The following is a 21,350-nucleotide window of genomic DNA, read 5'->3' as shown; positions in this document are numbered from 1 at the left end:
TTATTTTTTGTATGGAGTAGGGGGTAGGTGGGTTAATAGGGGTGGAGTGAGAAATAATATAATATTGTTAGAATATTTCCATTTTTAGAAACAGGTCAAGTATTAAGGGACGGCCCGATAAGGAAAACAGGTCAAGTATTCCGGGACGGAGGGAGTATTTACAGTTTAACTATGTATGCTTTCCTAAGCTACCATGTTAAAATTTCTATTACTTCCAATATTTTTTTTGAGGTAATTATTACTGTAAATATTTGCACATTGCAGTGCAATTTGTATACACTTTATATATATGTGGAAAAATGGTAGACAAAAGAAATGAGGATAATTTAGCATCCATAAAGGGAGAATATGTTCCAAAAATGCTACATAATATGTTGCACGGTGGCTTCCCTATAGACGGAAAGAGATTGAACAAGATAATAATTATTAGCAGAAGAACCATCATAATTAATTTTTATTAGCCCCAAGAGGTGGAGAATTTCATATTTCACTTACCATATGAAATATTTGAAGAATTGGTTGAGATGGGATCAGATTAGAGCTGGCAATTTCAACCGAATCCGATGGATATCCATTCACCCGATCCATATTATATGGACAAAAATCCGAAAATAAGCGGATGGTTGACGGATGATGGATAGATCGGATGACGGGTGGGTTGGATATAGATGAAGGTGCATCCAACCCACCACCCGATCCATCAACCTATTACATTAGTTGTATGATTTAAATTATCATCATTTACTTTCATAGTATATTTATTTATTGAAAATAAAACTATACTAGACATAAGCGTAATACAAAAGATTGCGTTCCCTTACTAGGATAACACAAAGATATTAGCTTTGTAAAAGTTATGCTATGGTTTTTCTTTTTGATTGCCCAATTAAGGGTCTCAAGGCCCAAAGACTTAAGGCCCAAAGACTCAAGGCCCAAACCATGTAACATAAGCCTAAAACTTCAAATTATTCAATTTCTTCCTCTATCTGGAGTTCTGGACATAACTCAAAACAAACTTTGATAATTGTCCACCCAACCTTCAAAACTCACCCAAACAACAAAGAGAAGTTAACTAACATCCTAAAATCCACAGCCAAGATCCAATGAGCCAATCTCAATCTCCATTTCCTTGTTCAAACAATGTTGCTATAAACATGTCTTAATTCTCGAACAGAATTGAAAAAACACTCTGTTCTTCTTCATTGACAGAAAAATTTCAACCAGACTCAACAAAATGCACGATAGCAGCAAAGTCTGCGAGCAATTACATAACATAAGCCTAAAACTTCAACTTATTCAATTTCTTCCTCTATCTGGACAAAACTCAAAACAAACTTTGATAATTGTCCACCCAACCTTCCAAACTCACCCAAACAACAAAGAGAAGTAACTAACATCCTAAAAAACACAGCTCCAATCTCAATCTCCATTTCCTTGCTCAATACCTGTACTGAGCTGGCTTGTATGGACCTTCAACGGGCACGTTGATGTAGTCGGCCTGGTCCTTCGTAAGCTTGGTGAGCTTAGCACCGAGCTTGTTAAGATGAAGGGCAGCAACCTTCTCATCAAGGTGCTTTGGCAACACGTAAACCTCCTTCTTGTATTTGCCTGAATCCTTCTCGTTCCACAACTCAAGCTGGGCAATAACTTGGTTGGTGAACGAGCAGGACATGACAAAACTGGGGTGACCTGTGGCACAACCCAAGTTCATCAGACGACCCTCGGCCAAGATGATAACACCAGTTTTGGTCTCGGGGAAGACGAATCTGTCAGTTTGTGGCTTGATTGTGATCCTCTTGATACCTGGGTAGTTCTCAATTCCTGCCATGTCGATTTCATTGTCAAAGTGACCGATGTTGCAAACAATGGCGTTGTTCTTCATCTTCCTCATGTCATCAACCATGATGATGTCCTTGTTACCGGTGGTGGTCACAAAGATGTCAGCTTCAGATACGACATCGGATAAGGGTAAGATTTGGAAACCCTCCATTAGAGCTTGTAGAGCACAGATGGGATCAATCTCAGTCACGATTACACGAGCACCAGCAGCCTTCAAGGCAAGAGCACAACCCTTTCCAACATCTCCGTATCCACACACAACACCGACCTTTCCGGCAATCATCACATCTGTGGCTCTCATCAAACCATCGGGAAGGGAGTGACGGCATCCGTACAAGTTGTCAAACTGTTAAACAAACATCAACAATCCACTTCAAATACCTATCACAATGTATGTATTCATATCCTAGCTAGTGATCATATCATTATTATATATTGTATGTCATTGCATATTATCAATCCAATACCATAATTCTATCTAGTTTAATGTCTATTTTAAATCATTAGCTAGTGATCATATCATTATTATATATTATATGTCATTGCATATTATCAATCCAATGCCATAATTCTATCTAGTTTAATGTCAAACTGTTAACAAATATCAAACAAGTTGTAAGCACACCACTTCAAATATCACAATGTTCCATTCAACCATTGATATCCTAGTGATCATATCATTATATAGTTTAATTCTATGTAGTTTAATGTCTAAGTTCATCATCTAAAATCCTACTTTAATTCTATGTAGTTTAATGTATAAGTTCATATCATTGTCCTAGTAAGCACGATGTTCCAATACCATAATTCTATGTAGTTTAATGTCTAAGTTCGTCATCTAAAATCCTACTTTAATTCTATGTAGTTTAATGTCTAAGTTCATATCATTATCCTAGTAAGCACAATGTTCCAATACCATAATTCTATGTAGTTTAATGTCTAAGTTCGTCACCTAAAATCCTACTTGAATTCTTTGAAGTTTAATGTCTAAGTTCGTCATCTAAAATCCTACTTTAATCCTATGAAGTTTAATGCCTAAGTTCATATCATTATCCTAGTAAGCACAATGTTCCAATACCATAATTCTATGTAGTTTAATGTCTAAGTTCGTCATCTTAAATCCAAAAGGTACCGGTAGAAGAATTATACCTTGCTCTTGGTGACAGAGTCGTTAACATTGATGGCGGGGAACAACAAGGTGCCGTTCAATTGCATCTGGTAAAGCCTCTTAACTCCGGTGGTGGTCTCCTCGGAAACACCGACCAATCTTTCCTTCATCTTGTGGTACCTCTTGGGGTCAACCTTCAAGCTTTCCTTGATCAGACCCAATACAAGCTGGAATTCGACGTTGTCAGTGGAGGCTGGGTCAGGGATGGTGCCATTCTTCTCAAACTCCAACTCGGCCTTCACTCCCTCGTGGATCAACAACGTAGCATCACCACCGTCATCGACGATAAGGTCGGGCCCACCAGCGGCACCCCAGTCAAGAGCCCTCTCTGTGCACCACCAGTACTCTTGGAGGGTCTCACCCTTCCAGGCGAAAACTGCGGCACTGTCCCTAGCAATAGCAGCGGCAGCATGGTCCTATATATATAATTAAGTGATCATAAAACTCAATTAGTCTGTCACCAATTTTTTTTAAAAAAATTATGAATGTAGATCCACTAATAAAGCATCTGAATCAGTATAACTGTAATCCCAAATTACATGGAAAGAAAGATCCGAATTTTAAGCTCACATTTTAAAATTTTATCTTCGAAACCTGGGAATTATGATTCCTAGTTTTTGAAATGTGTAACTTCTAGCAGAATGCTAAGGTCCAACAGAAATAATCTATGATTGTACTAATCTTAGCTTAAATGATTTGATCAGTCTAACTGTAATCCCAAAATACATGGAAAGATCCTAATTTTAAGCTCATATTTTCAACTATACACTTCAAACTCTGGAAAACATGATTCCTAGTACTAGAAATGTGCAACTTCTAGCAGAATTACACGCAAAAATGCTGAGATCAAACAGAAATAATCAATGACTATACTAATGTTAGCTTAAATTTTCAGTTAACTGTCACAATTTACTCAAATCCCTGAAAAAACACACACATAGATCTACACATTTCAAATTGATTAAATCATTTGAGTATTTACAACCATTTATCATTAATCATCATAAATAATCATAATCATCATACATAATAATCATAAATAATCATCAATGTAATAATCATCATAAATAATCAATAAATACAAACCCACCAAACATCACGAGATCTTAAACCCCCATTTCTTAAACCATTAATCAAAATTATCACAAGATCTTAAACCCCCATTTCTTAAATCATTAATCAAAATTAGCACAAGATCTTAAACCCCCATTTCTTAAATCATCAATCAAAATTATCACAAGATCTAATCAACAAAAAAGATAAAACCCCCATTTAAGATCTACAAATTTTAAATCAAAGGGTAAGATCAGAAATGAAACCTGGGTAGAGAAGATGTTGCAAGAACACCAACGAACTTCAGCACCAAGAGCAGTAAGAGTTTCAATAAGAACAGCAGTTTGAATAGTCATGTGAAGAGATCCAGTGATCTTAGCACCTTTAAATGGCTGAGAAGGGCCAAATTCAGTACGGCAAGACATGAGTCCAGGCATTTCAACCTCAGCAAGCTCAATTTCGAGCCTACCGAAATCAGCCTGTGACATGTCCTTAACCTTGTACTCCCGCCCAGAGGTGGTCTTCTCTACTGACAATGGAGTCGCCATTGTTGCCGAGGAGAGAGAAAACAACCGACCTTGCACAGGGGAGTAGAAGAAGAAGAAAGAGCAGTAGAAGGAAAGGAGTGTTGCGAGGAAAAATGGAGTGAGGGGTGGGGGTATAAATAGGGACCGAAGGGGAGATTTTTAACGGTCAAGATTTTTTTGAATTTGAATCTACGTGTATTTTTTTTGAGGGGTTGGTGATGCGAAAATGGATAGCAGTTGGTGGAATTTTTTTATTTTATTTTTTTTGGAAAAATTGTCAATAAACAATCTCAAATTTCACTCATCTTCGCAAAATTATCCCAATTTTAGATTATTTTGTAATAATTCCAACTTTTGGGTATATTCTTAAAATTCTAAACTATCAATTTGACTATGTACAATAGACCCAAAATGGTTTAGTAATGACAGGAAAATAAGACACTGGATTATTTTGACAAGGTAATCCCAAAAGTTTGGATTATTCTAAACTAACCCAAAGTTGGAATTATTTTTAGAAAATGAGTAAAAGTTGAGATTATTCATGTTAATTTTTTCTAATTTTTTTTAGTGGTGATGGAATTAGTAAAATTACATTTGGTTACTCTCTATAGAATCGGTCCGAATAGTTCGACCCTTTTGGGAATTACCACTCCTTGGTAGGAGTAAAAATAGTATGGTACATTGGTACTGGTCATTAGTAAAGATGGTACTCGGTCGGACCGGTTAAAAAGATGGCCTAATACAGTAATACCAACATGAAGTCATGGGTTAGACTCGCGTGGTACTATTTTGGAAAAGCACGCTAAGACAGGACAAGAATCGATCCAACACGACAAAACACGTTAAGTTAAGTAAATGAGGCTTATGTACGAAGGTACGACTCGACACGAGGCCGGACACATGGGTTTGGGCCATGACTGGGGCGTGAAATTTACAGCACAGTCTGGTACGAAACAAGTGGGCTTGGCGTGGATCAGCCCCGTTTAGACCGAGGCAGGTGGGGCTCGGCACGAAGCTCATCCCGACCCACGTCCATCTTTAGCCTTGACTTATTTCGCATTTCCTAACTTCCTTGTAACTGGCGCTGGAAATCTGATTCTTTTGGGCTTCGCGTTTCTGTTGGGCTTATCCTTTGTTGGGCTCCTCTGTTTCTTTCTCTTGGACTTGTGTCTTGACTGAGCTTGACTTAACCAATGACCCTTTGTTATTTTAGGGCCTTTGACCTACCATATACCTTATGTACAACACATACTAAGCCACGTTACGTGCTTAACACAATCCAACTGTTAAACATGTTTCACTACAATTAAGTAATTAACTACTATAAACATGTTTACCAAACTAATCCATGGAACTTTGATTTTATTTGGGTGCAAAGTAAACATGATGGACATTAATTGTGGTTAAAAGCTTCAATAAGACTAGTCTTGGTAGTGTGTTATTCTTAAACTTAAACAATAGCCATTAATTTTACTTAGTAGTGTGTTATTCTTTAACTTAGTCGCAATTTTACATTCAACTAAGCTCCCAGGTGTAAGGCAATCCACTAGAATCTACACAATACAGAAGTAACAGAGTAATCTATCTATAACCAAGTTTTGAAATGATTAAGAAAACCTCAAGTGCAAAACATAAGAAGGCCAGATAAAATGATAATTCATCTAAACATTTACAAAAGCATAAAATTGAAATCTGGAATCAAGAAAAATAACCTGGTATTTTCGTCTTCTTAATCAGAAAACTTCCAGAAAGTACACTCACATTCAGTTGTCATCCTCAAATACTGACCTATAAAACAACCCATGATCACAAAAATTAAATAAAAATAATAACTCACCAAACCCAAATCAAATTACAAAATAAAAGGGGCTAATTATGAGGTTCAAATGGCATTGAATGGGATCATATCAACTGCTTGGTCAAGCAAAAAACAGATCAATCATGCATGAATAGTGATCTCTACATGGAAAGTGGACTTGATCAATCTAAAGTTCAACAAAACCCATGTATGTGTGTTCAGGAAGAAAGAACACCAAGGAAGGTGATTTTGTTGAAATAAGTCAAGTGATTCTTGTCCAAGACCATTGTATGTGATCATCATATCGAGTTAAAAGAAATCAGAAATGAGAGTGATGGATAGTTCAATTGGTTAGAGCTTCCATCCCGATTCCAGGTGATCCTGGATCGATTCTCATCCCCGCCCTTTATGGCTCATTTGCAACAACAAAAAAAAATCAGAAATATCTCCACATTTTGAGTTAAACCTGATCAAATTGCGGGCCGGGCTGGGTTCAGGCCGGACCGGGGCATAAAATCAGTCTGGGCTAAGAATCGGGTCACAGATTTGTGCCCAGACCCGTTATTTCGGGCCTAAAATACCGGGCTTCGAGTCGGGCCAAATTTATAACTAAAAAGTGTAGTTTTATGTTTACCAAGCCCGCAATTTTTTTAAAACTTTCGGGCTGGGCCGGGCCCGGAAAGGGGCCAGAAACTGCTGCCCAAACCCGCAAAAAATCTGGCCGGCGGGCCGGGCTCATGTTGATCAGGTCTATTTTGAGTCATTGTCACCACTGAATTTTGAACCGACAAATCAAACTCCATACCCATCTTCACAACTTGAATTATTAAATCAGGCAGCTAAACCAGCAGCAGCACTGATCAAGCTGCTCAAAGTAAAAACCATTTGCATATCCTAATATACTAATGAATAGCTTCAGCATTGTTAACCAATCCGGAAATGGCACTAGTTCAAGTAACATCATCTTTATGCGGCATCAAAGTTAAACAAATGGATTCATTTATCCATATCATCATTGTTGTCAAATTGACTTCTGTTTAGTGGATATAACAGATGGCTCAAAAAAGAATTTTCTTATAAATCCAATATCAGCTTAGATTGGTCAGAACTTGTGTTTTTGTTGATCATTTGTTGTATTATTTTAATTGTGAAAATGTCTCATACTCTCATTCTATTTCCTACAAGACACTCATCTCAAACACATTTCTGTAATCCATCATTTGTTCAGCCTGATCTTATTTTAATTGTGAAATTGTGTTTTCTTTCTCGCTGTTCAGCCTGCATCAATGAAAATTTTGAGGCTGGCAATTGGTTCCCTCACTACTCAATCATTTGTTTTTTTTCCTCTTCTAGGAAACCTATTGGCTATTGCATACCCTTTAATGCCCCCCCCCCCCTATATAATACATAGATTTCTTATAAAATTATTTTTTGCATAAATTAGATAGAGTTGAAGGTTGGAGAAGAAAGTGATTGTAAAACTTCTGATTTTTCCTTTGTTTTGAACGTTTCATTTTTAAAAAAATAAAAAATGTAATAAAATATTGAAATTTCAGGAGGGGGCCACGTGGCTCTCCAACCTCCCAACTATTAAATATGAGAATAGATTTGCATTCAGAGTAAAGCTAGCAATTGAACTATGCATGCATGACTAACATACAAAAACAACACCAATACCTAATACGACACCCCCTAATTACTTAATTAAGTAACGGAAAAATATAAAATTTACACAAATAAATCAAGGGTCTTTTTTGCAAAATCATGTCATATTGTTAATTGTGAAGGATCACGACAATGTGATAACTAACTCCAGAGGACAGAAGTAATTCAACTTCTATGTAGTTTCCGCAACAGATAGTGTTCAATAACTGTTTCCTTCTGTCTGATGTGATTCATCTGAATGTGGTCAAAAGAAAGCATAGCCAATATTCTGTATTATATTGACTATATGTGTGAAACTGTGAACCAATTTCACTACATCTTTGAGTTTCATTTTAGTTTAGCAAAATTCTGTTACTCGTATTTCTAAAATAATTAACGAAGAGACAAAGTGAAACACCACGAATCTGTAAAAACTAAGCTAGCAAACATCCGCACTAGCGAGCACTATAAGAGACAAAGTGCTATAATCCACAAGAAATTAGTAAACGTTGACCTACTCCCTTTCAACTGTTGAACTAGCAATCATTGACCTACACAATTGCATGGACCATGAATCATTAAATTCCCTTGATAACATAAGGCAGACTCATTTGACAATGAGCAGGGAAAGTTAGCCCTGTATTCAACAACCAACTTTTTCTGATTCACATTTGACATTACTAAATTATAATATGATCAGTTTCCTCAACAACCAAACCACACTAATTTCAAGCAATGGCTAAGCCTTTTACTTGCATCTTTTCATTCTTTGCAACACTGATCTTCCTACCATTATTACCCATTTATGCTCAAAGTAGTGGCAAAATAGCCGTTGGTCAATCTCTCTCTGCCGCCACCAACGCCTCTCCATGGCTTTCACCTTCAGGTGATTTCGCTTTCGGCTTTCATCAATTACCCACCAATAGCAACCTCTTCTTGCTTGCCATTTGGTATGCAAAGATTCCTGACACAATTGTCTGGTATGCAAATGATGGAAACCCTGTTCGGGAAGGGTCAAAAGTAACATTAACTGCTGACAAGGGTCTAGTCCTAAGTGATCCTCAAGCAAGCAGCTTATTATGGAGCACCTCTGATGATTTCAGCAATGGGAATGGTGTGAGCTATGGTTTTATGAGTGATACTGGAAATTTAGTCCTCAAAAATAGCAGCAGTAATGACCCAGTTTGGCAGAGCTTCAACCATCCTACAGATACCCTACTGCCTACTCAGATTATGGAAATAAACGGGGTAGTTAACTCTCGGTTGTCAGAAAATAATTTCAGAAAGGGCAGGTTTCAGTTGCGTCTGATCCCTAACGGAAACCTTGTTCTTAATACCAGGGACCGAGCATCCGGCTATAACTATGGTGCTTATTATATTAGTGGCACTAATGAACGACCAAATACAGGTCACAGATTGATCTATAATGAGTCCGGGTATATGTACGTATTGAGAACAGATGGCTCAACATATGATCTCTTACCACAAAACAAGACGAACCCAACAAAAAGTTACTATCAGAGAGCAACTTTGAATTTTGATGGGGTTTTGATGTGGTATTCTATCCCAAAAACTTCCATAAGCAACGGTTGGTCCATGGATCAGGCATTACCAGACAACGTGTGTACAAGCATAGGAGCTTCTGGACCACAGTTAGGGAGCGGAATTTGTGGGTTTAACAGCATTTGCGTCCTTGGTGATGATAAAAGGCCAACATGCAAGTGTCCACCAGGTTACTCCTTACTTGATTCTAATGATACATATGGTAGTTGTAAACCCGATTTCAAGGCAGATGGGTGCGTAGAATATGCACAGCGCTCCATGAAGAACGAATACAGGCTGGAACGCCTTCCTAGTACTAACTGGCCATTTAGTGATTATGAAAAGCTAGGGCCTTACAATGAAGATGATTGTAAAATGTCTTGTCTGACTGATTGCTTCTGTGCCGCTGTGGCTTTCCAGGATAGCAATTCTCCCATATGTTGGAAGAAGAAGGCGCCGCTATCCTATGGAAGACAAGACACCAAAGTGAGGGAGACTACTTGGATTAAGGTAGGAAATGTTAATTTTTCCAATGACCCACTCAACACTTTTGTTCCATTATTTCCTCCAAAAGCAAAAAACAAGGTGAAATCTTTGGATAAATTTCTGCTAGGTGGCTCTGTGTTTGTCAATTTAGTTCTTTTAAGTGCCATTAGTTTGGGAATTTTCTTAATCTATCATAAGAAGCCACTGAAAGAATTTGAGGAGGGTCAAAGGAAAAAGTTGAGAGAGTACAACAGTAATGTCCATTGCTTCAGCTACCAAGAACTCACAGACGCCACAAAGGGGTTCACGGAAGAGTTAGGAAGAGGGGCTTTCGGGGTTGTTTATAGAGGCATGATTTCCACAGTAGGTCCTCCAATTTGTGTTGCTGTAAAGAAGTTAGATCGGATATCCCATGACGCGGATAAGGAATTTAGAACTGAAGTGAATGGAATTGGACAGACTCATCACAGGAATTTAGTACGGCTTGTGGGATTTTGCAAAGAAGGAGATCAACGGCTATTAGTATATGAATACATGAGCAACGGAACCTTAGCAAACTACCTTTTTGGTGAACTGAGGCCAAGCTGGGTAGCAAGGATTCAAATTACTTTAGGTATTGCAAGAGGACTCTTGTATTTGCACGAGGAATGCAGCACCCAGATCATACATTGTGATATAAAGCCCCAGAATATACTTCTAGATGACAATCACAATGCTCGCATTGCTGATTTTGGGTTGGCAAAGCTTTTGGTCCTAAACCAAACCCATACAAACACGGCGATCAGAGGGACTAAAGGGTATGTTGCCCCTGAATGGTTTAGGAACAAGCCAGTCACAGTGAAGGTAGATGTGTATAGCTTTGGAGTTCTTTTGTTAGAGATCATATGTTGCCGAAGAAGTGTATGCATGGAATTCATAGAGGAAGAAGGTGCAATATTGACAGACTGGGCATTTGATTGTTACCAATCTAACACATTAGATTCTCTGGTCAATAATGACATGGAGGCGCTAAATGACTGGCAACGACTGAAGAGGTTCTTTATGGTTTCCCTATGGTGTATCCAGGAAGATCCAAGTCTCCGTCCAACAATGAAAATGGTCATGCAGATGCTTGAAGGACTTGCAGAAGTGCCTAAACCTCCTTGTCCAACCATGCTTTCTATTACTACTACCAACACTAAACCCCTAGGCTAAATGTATGTATTTTGTTAATTTTAGCTTTATTTACACTACAAATCAACAATATTCGGAAATGTTTGACAGTAAATCATACACATTTTGCAAAGATATGAGTTAACTTCATGAGTTAGACTACATACCTCTGTTTTGTTCACCCATCAAAGCATTATTTCTCCTATGCTTGAATTTCATGTCAACAGACTTGTAGTTTAGATGGTGTTGGCTTGTCAGTCCATTGCATAATCGACTACAAAGACATTAGCCTGTTTAAAATTGAATGTTTAAAAGTTAGTATGAGTCCATCAGTGCATAACACAATGATCTAAGTTTAAAGAACGTTAAAAAGATATGCCAAGTGAAATCAAGAGTTAATCTTAAATTGAGTAGTTGTATTTAAACATTTTATTACTACAGATTACAGATCAGTTTAAAACTCAGGCTGTGAGCTATCTGAACCTGATATTTTCAACCTCCATGTCTTCACTGCAGACACTCAAATTTTCAAATACAATCAATTACAAAGCACCACCATTCAGTATAGATTATATATGAAAGCAGAGTTTTCTCATCTACAACGTTTCATCAGTAGGCAAGCTAAATTTTTTTGATGATTAGACGTTTGTGTGACATTTGAGAAAATTATGTACGAAGTATATTGTTTTATACAGAGTCAATACATAAGTGATAAGTATCCTCCCCTAGCCCGAGCTTGGCCCGCTAAGGACTTCCAGAATCAGAGATGATTCTTCGGCACACATAAGAGAATATCGTCAAAGACGTTAATGATAACTAGAACTACTGAACCAAAAGAAACAAAGTAGTACTACTAGTATTATTTTGTGCTCTGACCATTTCAATCACATACCATTATACCAATGTATTAAAGACTTCAAACTATAGACTAATAACTAGTGATTAGTTGTCACAATAAAATTAATGTTAATGAGCTCTTTTTTTTTCCTTTTAATATTTTTGTGGGTATAAGGATGTATAGTGGATAGGGGTAGAATTGGAGGAATGGCTGGGAGTCTTCCTTAGACTATTCAACTTTCCTTGCATGACCTGGTGGAAAATGGAGAAGACAGTTGACTTTTCACTTTTTCAGGATGATTGCCATCCTTGTAATCTTTATTTAGCAACCAGCTTTTCTTGGTTCACAAATCAAAAACCCTTTTTTCCTAGCAATGACTAAGCCTCGATCTTACATATTTTCCTTCTTCACAACACTCATCTTCCTATTAACATCACCCATTTCTGCTCAGTGTAGAGGAAATATACCAGTTGGTAACTCTCTCTCATCAGTATAAAAGGCATCTCATACTATTCAATGTCCTTGACAAACAGAGAAGATATTTGACTTTTCAGGATGAAAGGTCATCTTTGTTGACTTTGTACATTTATTAAACAACCAGATTTTATTGGTTCACAAATTCATAATAAGATTTATTCCTTTTTCTAAGAATGGCTAAGCCTCTTTCTCATATACTTTCCTTTCTTACAGCACTCATTCTCCTATTATCATCATCCATTTCTGCTCAAAGTAGAAGCAACATACCAGTTGGTAATTCTCTCTCAGCCATCATCAATGGTTCTTCATGGCTTTCGCCTTCAGGCGATTTTGCCTTTGGCTTTCACCAATATCTCAAACACACTAATCTGTTCTTGCTTGCTATCTGGTATGCCAAAATACCAGACACAATTGTCTGGTATGCAAATGAAGGTAACCCTGTTCCACAAGGATCATCAGTAACAATCACTACTAATGAAGGTCTAATACTCAGTGATCCTCAGGGCTCCAACCTGTGGAATACCTCTTCAGATTTAAATGGCAACGTTGTTAGCTACGGCTTCATGAGTGATACCGGAAATTTCATCCTCACAAGTAGCAGTCATAGTAAACCAGTTTGGCAAAGCTTTGAGCATCCAACAGACACTTTGCTTCCTACTCAACTTATGAACATAGAAGGTACTGTCGACTCTCGGCTTTCGGAAACTAATTTCACCAAAGGCAGGTTCCAACTGCGCCTGCAACAAGATGGTAATGCGGTCTTGAATGTAATGGACCGAACCATTTACTGGCCCGATGCTCAACCTTACTTTGCTAGTGACACTTGGATTCCTCCAAATCAAGGTAAGCAACTAATATATAATGTCTCAGGGCATATGTACATAGTGGCAGAAGATGGGACCATCTTATATAATTTCATCCCTGATAAAACAATTGTAGTCTCTACCAGAGATTATTATCAAAGAGTAACTCTGAATTTTTATGGAGTTCTTACATGGTATTATCACCCAAAAAAATTTACCCAGAACAATGGGGTTGGTTGGTCCAAGATGTATTCAACAACAGGAAACATCTGCTCTGTAGGGTGTGGGTTTAACAGTCTCTGTAGCTATGATGATGTGGCTCAAAGCGTCGGATGTGATTGCCCTCCTAATTATTCTCTGATAGATCCTACTGACAAGTACGGCAGCTGCAAACCAGATTTTCAGCTTTTGGAAGATGATGGAAAGGATGGTATATTCGTTGAATATAATCTAGTGCCACTTCAGAACACAAAGTTTGATAAATGTGATAAAAGGTTTCTAGGTGTCACTGAAGAACAATGCAAGAGTTCTTGTTTAGGTGACCGCTTCTGCGCTGTTGTGACCTGGGTTAGAGACACCTGCTGCAAGTATAAGCCGTTGTTCTCTTGTGGATATCATGACAGCAATGTTAGAGAGACTGCTTGGCTGAAGGTAGGAAATGGAACATACTCCACTGTCCACTCACCCAGCTGAACAGTGAACACTATAGCTGATCAATTCTATTTAGGTGGCTCCCTTTCGTTAATTTTGCTCTATTAATTTTGGGATTTTTCTTCATCTACCTTAAGAAGCAGCTTAGAAGTCTTACAATGCAGGTGTTTGATGTTTGAAGGATTTGTAGATCTTCCTATACCTCCTTGTTTAACCTTGTTTTCTATTACTACTATCCAATACTGAACCCCTAGGCTAAATGCATGTATTCTGGTAATTTAATGTTGGGAATGATATTTTTACACTACAATTCTACAATACTCGAAAATATTTGACAGTAAATGTAAACCATACACATTTTTGCAAAGAAATAAGTAAGCTTTACAAGTTATAAGACAAAAGAAAGGCTACAGTTACACACCTTTATTGTTCACCCATCTCAACGCAATTTCTCCTTGGCTTAAATTTCATGTCAGTGGACTTGTAGTGTGGACGGGGTTTGCTGGCTTGTCCATCATTGCATAATCAACTACAAAGACATTAGACGAGATTAGCTTGTTTCGGAAATTGAAGACTTATAGTTAGTATGTGTACTGTACATCATGCATGACACTATGTTAGAAGACTACAGAAGTACAGAGTCACAGACTAGTTTAAAACTCGACCTTTGTGAACTATCTCAACCTGAAAATTTCGACCTCCCTGTCTATCATGAAGCAAGAAAATCCTGACACTAAATAATTATACAACACCACAATTCAGTATTGGTCATGTATGCAAGCAGTGAAGCAGAGTTTTTTTTTACTACAATGTTTCATGATTTGCATCAGCAGACAAAGGAAATGAATTCTGAGTTGTGATAAGGTTGTGTGATAAAGTTATGTGATAAGAGTTGTGACTTAGGAAACTTATGATGTTGTAGGTTATATATCTTGTGCTATAAAGAGGTGTATGTCCATTATAATACGGAGTATGAGACATCAAATATGTATTTCTACATAATTTAGCGTGATAGACGTAAAGAAAAATTTTACAACTTAGTTTGACATTCGGGGAAATTATGTACTTACTCAGTAAAATTTTACACCAAGTAAATATGTGAGTGATGAGTCTCCTACCCTAGCCCGAGCTTGGCACATCAAGGATTTTCGGCATCAGAGATAATTCTACTGCACACATAGAAAAATACCGTCAAAGACGTTAATGGTGACTGCTACAGAACCAAGAGAAACAAAATAGTCAAAAGAAAATACTTTTCAATTCACAAAAATACACATTATGTGGGGAGACCACATGTTGATTTATTTTGTGCTATGACCATTTCAATCACATACCAACCAAATAAGCACTTCAAGCTATAGACTTTTCTTGCACTAATTGCCCCATTTACATCACTGATAACTAGTGATTAGTAGTCACAATAAAATAAATGTTAATTTAACAATAAAACTAGCAACAATCTGATATTAATACTACACATACAGTGTGAGTGACAGTGATTTTAAACTACTAACAAGATGATTACATTCAGATAGGGGTAGGTTTGAAGGAGTGGTTTGGAGTCTAGGGACCAATATATTTTAAAGAGCCTTAGACTAATTCAACTTTCCTTGCATGACCTGATGGGAATGGTGGTCCTTGACTCCTTATACCTTTATTTAGCAAGCAGTTTTTATTGGTTCAAAAATCAGAAATCCCTTTTTCTGACAATGGTTAAGCCTCTTTCTTACATATTTTCCTTTTTCACAGCACTCATCCTCCTATTATCACCATCCATTTCTGCTCAGAGCAGAAGCAATATACCAGTTGGTAATTCTCTCTCAGCCATCATCAATGGTTCTTCGTGGCTTTCACCTTCAGGCGATTTCGCCTTCGGCTTTCACCAATATCTCAACCACACTAATCTGTTCTTGCTTGCTATCTGGTATGCCAAAATACCAGACACAATTGTTTGGTTTGCAAATGAAGGTAACCCTGTTCCACAAGGATCATCAGTGACAATCACTACTGATGAAGGTCTAATACTCAGTAATCCTCAGGGGTCCAACTTGTGGAATACCTCTTCTGATTTAAATGGCAACGTTGTTAGCTACGGCTTCATGAGTGATACCGGAAATATGATCCTCACAAGTAGCAGTGATAGTAATCCAGTTTGGCAAAGCTTTGAGCATCCAACAGACACTTTGCTGCCTACTCAAGTTATGAACATAGAAGGTGCTGTCGACTCTCGGCTTTCGGAAACTAATTTCACCAAAGGCAGGTACCAACTGCGCCTGCAAACAGATGGGAACGCGGTCTTGCATGTAATGGACCAAACCATTTACTGGGCCGATACTCGACCTTACTTTGCTAGTAACACTTGGAATCCTCCAAATCAAGGTAAGCAAGTTATTTACAATGTATCAGGGCAGATGTATGTAGCGGCAGAAAACGGCACCGCGGTGTATAATTTCATCCCTGAAGACACAGTTATAGTGTCTAGCAGAGATTATTATCAGAGAGTAACTCTGAGTTTTTATGGACTTCTTACATGGTATTATCACCCAAGAAATTTTACAAACAATGAAGTTGGTTGGTCCAAGATGTATTCAATAATAGTAAATATCTGCAATGTAGGGTGTGGGTTTAACAGTATCTGTAGTTATGATGATGTGGCTCATAGTATCAGCTGTGATTGCCCTTCTCATTATTCTCTGGTAGATCCTACTGACAAGTATGGCAGCTGCAAACCAGATTTTCAGCTTTCGGAAGATGATGGAAAGGATGGTGTCTTCGTTGAATATAATCTAGTACGACTTCAGAACACTAAGTTTGATAGTGATAAATGTGATAAAAGGTTTGAAGGTATCACTGAAGAACAATGCAAGAGTTCATGTCTTGGTGACCGTTTCTGTGCTGTTGCTACCTGGGTGGGGGATAAGGACACCTGCTGCAAGTATAAGCCGCTGTTCTCCGGTGGAAATCATGACAGGAAAGTTAGCGAGACCGCTTGGCTGAAGGTAGGAAATGGTACGTACTCCACTGCCCCACTCATCACAAAAGAGAAAACCAAGCTGAACACTGTAGTTTCAGTCCTATTAGGTGGCTCTGTTTTCGTAAATTTAGGATTATTAATGGTGGGTTTTTTCTTCATCTACCGTAAAAAGCAGCTTAGAAGTGTTAAACAACCTCGTAAAGAGTATGATAATGTCCATTGCTTCAGCTACAAAGTTCTTGAAGAAGCGACTGATGGATTCAAGGAAGAGTTAGGAAGAGGGGCTTTTGGGGCTGTTTACAAAGGCGTGATTGGAGCAGGAAATTACCTAACTTTTGTTGCTGTCAAAAAGTTGGATAGGATATCTAACAATGCTGATAAGGAGTTTGAAACAGAAGTGAATACAATAGGCAAGACCCATCACAAGAATCTAGTTCGACTTGTTGGATTTTGCAAGGAGGGTGATCAGCGGTTGTTAGTCTACGAATTCATGAGAAATGGTAGCCTAGCAGATTTCCTATTTGGTGATCATAGGCCAAGCTGGGAAGCAAGGATTAAGACTTCTGAAGGAATCGCGAGGGGTCTACTGTACTTGCACGAGGAGTGCAGCACTCAGATCATTCATTGTGATATAAAGCCCCAAAACATACTTCTAGACGACCATCAGAATGCACTTATTGCTGATTTTGGGATAGCAAAACTTATGGCTCAAAACCAAACGCACACAACAACAGCAATCAGAGGGACCAAAGGGTATGTAGCTCCTGAATGGTTCAAGAACAAACCGGTGACATTGAAGGTAGATGTGTATAGCTTCGGGGTTATTTTGTTGGAGATCATATGTTGTCGAAGAAGTGTATGCATGGATCGTATAGAGGAGGAAGAAGCCATTTTGACAGATTGGGCATTTGATTGCTACTTTTCTAACAGATTAGATCAACTTGTTAACGATGACATAGAGGCGATTAGTGACATAATACGACTGAAGAGGTTTGTAAAGATTTCCCTTTGGTGTATCCAAGAAGATCCAAGTCTCCGACCAAGCATGAGAGCGGTTACACAGATGCTTGAAGGCCTTGTTGAAGTGCCTGCCCCTCCTTGTCCAACTTCAATAGCATCAGGCACTAGATAAATGTTAAACTCCCTAGCTAAAAGTATTCCTATCATTTGGCTTTGTTTCTTTTTATGTATCAGGGGAAGGAGTGGAAAATTCACAAAACTATGTCTTTTGTTTCATCTTATATGGTAATGTGGCATGTGCTATACAAGGCTTTTCAATCAAGCTAGAGTTTGTTTTTTAACTTACATCCTTTTCTATAGAATAGAGGGAACAATAACCCAAACTTACTACTTCCTACGTCTCATAAAGAACCAATGTATCATTTCAGAATTTTTTTCAAACTTTTCTTTTTGAAACAATAAATATACCCCATTAGGCTGTTCATAATTAGGTGTACCAGTACGGACTATTAAACGCTTCTAACTGTATTTATGCAAGTTGTTATTTATTTGCAGTTTTTAAGCAAATTGACCTCCACTATGTAACTCTGTCTTGACTACTACCCGTGTGTGTATCATGTCCAAGTGTTAGACTCAACCATATTACAAAAAAAATGCATGTTTAGGTATAATTCTAGAAAGAAAAAAAAAACAAGTTTAATTGCATTGCATAATGATGGAGCATGGAGCATTAGATGCAGATAATAGTAGTAAATTAAATAATCTAAGCCTCAACGTAATGAAAATGAAAATGAAACTTTGCATATATATATTTATATGTATATACCAAAAGATTAAATTCTTACCAACCTACGGTGATGGACTGTTTTCTTTACTTATCCTCAGCATATTACTCCCACATTTTACATCACAGATTCACAAGACTTTTCTTCTAGTTTGAAAGAGAACACGGTGCATCCTCTTTGCATTAGCTTTACAGAACCACTTATCTGTTAAAAAGACAAATCACAGATCAACTACACTGAAACTCATGGAATGTTGAACAAACATTGAAACTTGATCATGCAAAGAAAATCACTCGAATGTCCGATTCAGATCGCACTAGTATAGTTTTTGTGCATTTTAGAGACCACCAAGCCGCAAGTAACACACATCTATGACACACACACCGTTTGTCCATTTTAATCAGTAAACTTTTTAAATGATACTCATAATTTTATAGTGTGTAACATGCTAGAACTTGAGGAATCATCACTATATTGTTGCCCCTGAATGGTTCAGAAACAAACCAGTCATAGTGAAGGTAGATGTGTATATCTGTTATCGAAAAAGTGCAAGCTTAGAGCTTGAAAAGGAAAGAGTAATTCTGACAGGTTGGGCGTTTGGTTGCTACCAAACTAATGCATCAGAGTCTCTAGTTAATGATAACAAGGTACTGAATTAGAGGTTTATTTTCTGGTTGCCCTTTGGTGTATTCAGGAAGACAGAAACTTCTGACCTAAAATGAAAAGGGTTAAAACAGATGCTTGAAGGTATTGCTGATGTGCCTAACCCTCCTTGTCCAACCTCGTTTTCCATTACTACTACCCAATCCAGGGTGATCTCCTATGTCATTGAGTGTAAGCATGTCTTTTTATGGTAACTTTCAATTTGTTCAACAATAAAAGTCAGGAATCCTTCTTGATTGAGTCAAGAGACAGTGCTAATTACTTACTAATCACGGAAAACAGTAGCCATTAGTCCATTACTCATTAAAGTGTTAGGTGTTAATATAAGGCAAGCCACAATAATTTCACAAATGTATCTCTATGTCTCAAACATTACACATGATACAAGACTAACAGAAGAATCTATCCAAAAGAACTTCGAAATCAACGAATGAAAGCTTTAAACAAATCCAAGCAAACCTTATATGCAAACAACAAAAGGCCAAACAAAATGACAATTCATCAAAGAACAAAAAACCCAATTGCATCCTGATAATCCTCATGATAAAAACATAACCGAAATCATCCAATTCAAAGCGAAACCATTCGAGTAAGGCAAGCCACAAGAATTTCACAAATGGACCTCCATTTCTCAAAACATTACATTACTACACATGATACAGGAATAGCAGAAGAATCAATCTAAACCAATTTCGAAAACAATGAATGAAAGCTTTAAACACATCCAAGCAAACCTTATATGAAAACATCAAAAGTCCAAACAAAATGACAATAATTGCATTCTGATAATTCCCATGAGAAAAACATAACCTAAATCATCAAATTGAAAGCGAAGACATTCGGGTTAGTCATTTTATCAAACAGTTGGTGTGCATACCTCAGAATCTCAGATGACCACAACTTGCATCCATTCACACATCAATCCCCAGTAAGTACCAACATCCCTTGAATTTTCTTGCCTAAAATTGACACATTTGACTTCATATTCATTGCAGCTTTAAAAATTCGAACAAAAACCCAAATAAATTCTGCGCGAGAGAATTGAGATCGTATGATTTCAAAATTCAGAAGCAAGTTTCTGATGACTTCGAATAATTGGTGGATGCAATCTGGAAAAATGGGGGAAAAAATATGAAATTATCGAAGCTAATTTTGAATTTGTAAGTGGAGTGAAAATACTGAAGTTTGGCGCCATGCATTATGAAGAAGGAAAAGAGCAAAAAAGAAAAAAGGAAACGTCGCCTGAGAGATTCGAACTCTCGCGGGGAAACCCCATGTACTTAGCAGGCACACGCCTTAACCACTCGGCCAAAGCGACTCTTGTTGATACTCTCATCAAAAGAAGCTTATTTATAATTATATCTTCTTAAACAATGTGGGCCCGTGCCGGGCCGTTTAGGCCCACGATAAAAAAAAAAAATGTGTGTCAGTGTCTTAACGTGTCGTGTCATGCTGGCCACGTGCCCCTCTTGCATAAATGAGGTCATGCATGCATGGCTCGACCAGGGAATCCGCTATTTCCTTTAACGAAAAGGAGATTGAGCTGGTCTTCTCCTCTCTTGCCTCTCTTGAATAGCTTTTTGGAGTTCCGAACAATTCGGAAGTAAACCGTAGACTTTCGACGCCGATGACAAGAAAGTTTGCACACTGGTTTGTAAGGCTTGGATCTCGTTCCAACAATCCAGCTACTATTTTTTATTATTAATATTAATTGGTTAAAAATAAGTTCGCCTACGTACGGGCAGGTCCGTTATGCTCTTATAGGACTCGTGCCAAGTTTCTAAAATGATGTCCATGGCTCATTGTTGAGCTTTTCTTGCCGTGTCGGGCTTACAACGGACTCGTGTCGTGTCGGGTAATGTTCGGGTTCGGAAAACCTGCATCCCTGCCCGACCCATGCCCAACGCTAACTTTAGTTATATATTCGATTAGCTCTATGTAAATTTAATTATATAATGTTTTTTTTTGTTTTTTTTTCGACAATTTTTGG

The 21,350-nt window shown here is 37.8% G+C and overlaps 4 protein-coding genes and 1 non-coding gene across 5 annotated transcripts; 3 read left to right on the top strand and 2 right to left on the bottom strand.

Moving 5' to 3' along the window:
• Nucleotides 1-1,176: 1,176 nt before the first annotated feature.
• Nucleotides 1,177-4,698, bottom strand: LOC110802261 (adenosylhomocysteinase). The gene is made up of 3 exons (XM_022007710.2): nucleotides 4,327-4,698; nucleotides 2,989-3,423; nucleotides 1,177-2,185 (listed from the first exon to the last, which is right to left on the bottom strand). Exons 1-3 carry the CDS (start codon nucleotides 4,606-4,608, stop codon nucleotides 1,439-1,441), a joined length of 1,464 nt encoding a protein of 487 aa, XP_021863402.1. The 5' UTR covers nucleotides 4,609-4,698; the 3' UTR covers nucleotides 1,177-1,438.
• A 3,955-nt stretch (nucleotides 4,699-8,653) lies between these two features.
• On the top strand, nucleotides 8,654-11,390 carry LOC110802269 (G-type lectin S-receptor-like serine/threonine-protein kinase RLK1). The gene has a single exon (XM_022007721.2). It carries the CDS (start codon nucleotides 8,765-8,767, stop codon nucleotides 11,249-11,251), a length of 2,487 nt encoding a protein of 828 aa, XP_021863413.2. The 5' UTR covers nucleotides 8,654-8,764; the 3' UTR covers nucleotides 11,252-11,390.
• Nucleotides 11,391-12,697: 1,307 nt separating this feature from the next.
• LOC110802289 (G-type lectin S-receptor-like serine/threonine-protein kinase LECRK3) lies at nucleotides 12,698-14,020 on the top strand. Its single transcript, XM_022007742.2, has one exon. It carries the CDS (start codon nucleotides 12,698-12,700, stop codon nucleotides 14,018-14,020), a length of 1,323 nt encoding a protein of 440 aa, XP_021863434.1.
• A 1,576-nt stretch (nucleotides 14,021-15,596) lies between these two features.
• LOC110802280 (G-type lectin S-receptor-like serine/threonine-protein kinase LECRK4) lies at nucleotides 15,597-18,375 on the top strand. The gene has a single exon (XM_022007732.2). The coding sequence runs from the start codon at nucleotides 15,601-15,603 to the stop codon at nucleotides 18,082-18,084; it is 2,484 nt and encodes an 827-aa protein (XP_021863424.2). The 5' UTR covers nucleotides 15,597-15,600; the 3' UTR covers nucleotides 18,085-18,375.
• Nucleotides 18,376-20,596: 2,221 nt separating this feature from the next.
• Nucleotides 20,597-20,678, bottom strand: TRNAS-GCU (transfer RNA serine (anticodon GCU)). Its single transcript has one exon. It is a non-coding gene; the product is annotated as a tRNA-Ser (tRNA).
• Nucleotides 20,679-21,350: the final 672 nt, after the last annotated feature.

Source organism: Spinacia oleracea, chromosome 4, assembly GCF_020520425.1.
Source record: "Spinacia oleracea cultivar Varoflay chromosome 4, BTI_SOV_V1, whole genome shotgun sequence".
Classification (NCBI taxonomy): domain Eukaryota; kingdom Viridiplantae; phylum Streptophyta; class Magnoliopsida; order Caryophyllales; family Amaranthaceae; genus Spinacia; species Spinacia oleracea.
The sequence above is the reverse complement of the archived record's forward strand: the minus strand, read 5'-3'. Positions and strand labels throughout refer to the sequence as shown.

What these genes read in the sequence shown, in the direction of transcription:
- LOC110802269 (XM_022007721.2), top strand. Translation starts at nt 8,765, where the DNA reads ATGGCTAAGCCTTTTACTTGCATCTTTTCATTCTTTGCAACACTGATC.
- LOC110802289 (XM_022007742.2), top strand. Translation starts at nt 12,698, where the DNA reads ATGGCTAAGCCTCTTTCTCATATACTTTCCTTTCTTACAGCACTCATT.
- LOC110802261 (XM_022007710.2), bottom strand. Translation starts at nt 4,608, where the DNA reads ATGGCGACTCCATTGTCAGTAGAGAAGACCACCTCTGGGCGGGAGTAC. An exon ending in GCAACATCTTCTCTACCCAG is followed by an intron (nt 3,424 to 4,326) that starts GTTTCATTTCTG and finishes TTATATATATAG; the next exon opens with GACCATGCTGCCGCTGCTAT. An exon ending in ACTCTGTCACCAAGAGCAAG is followed by an intron (nt 2,186 to 2,988) that starts GTATAATTCTTC and finishes TTTGTTTAACAG; the next exon opens with TTTGACAACTTGTACGGATG.
- LOC110802280 (XM_022007732.2), top strand. Translation starts at nt 15,601, where the DNA reads ATGGGAATGGTGGTCCTTGACTCCTTATACCTTTATTTAGCAAGCAGT.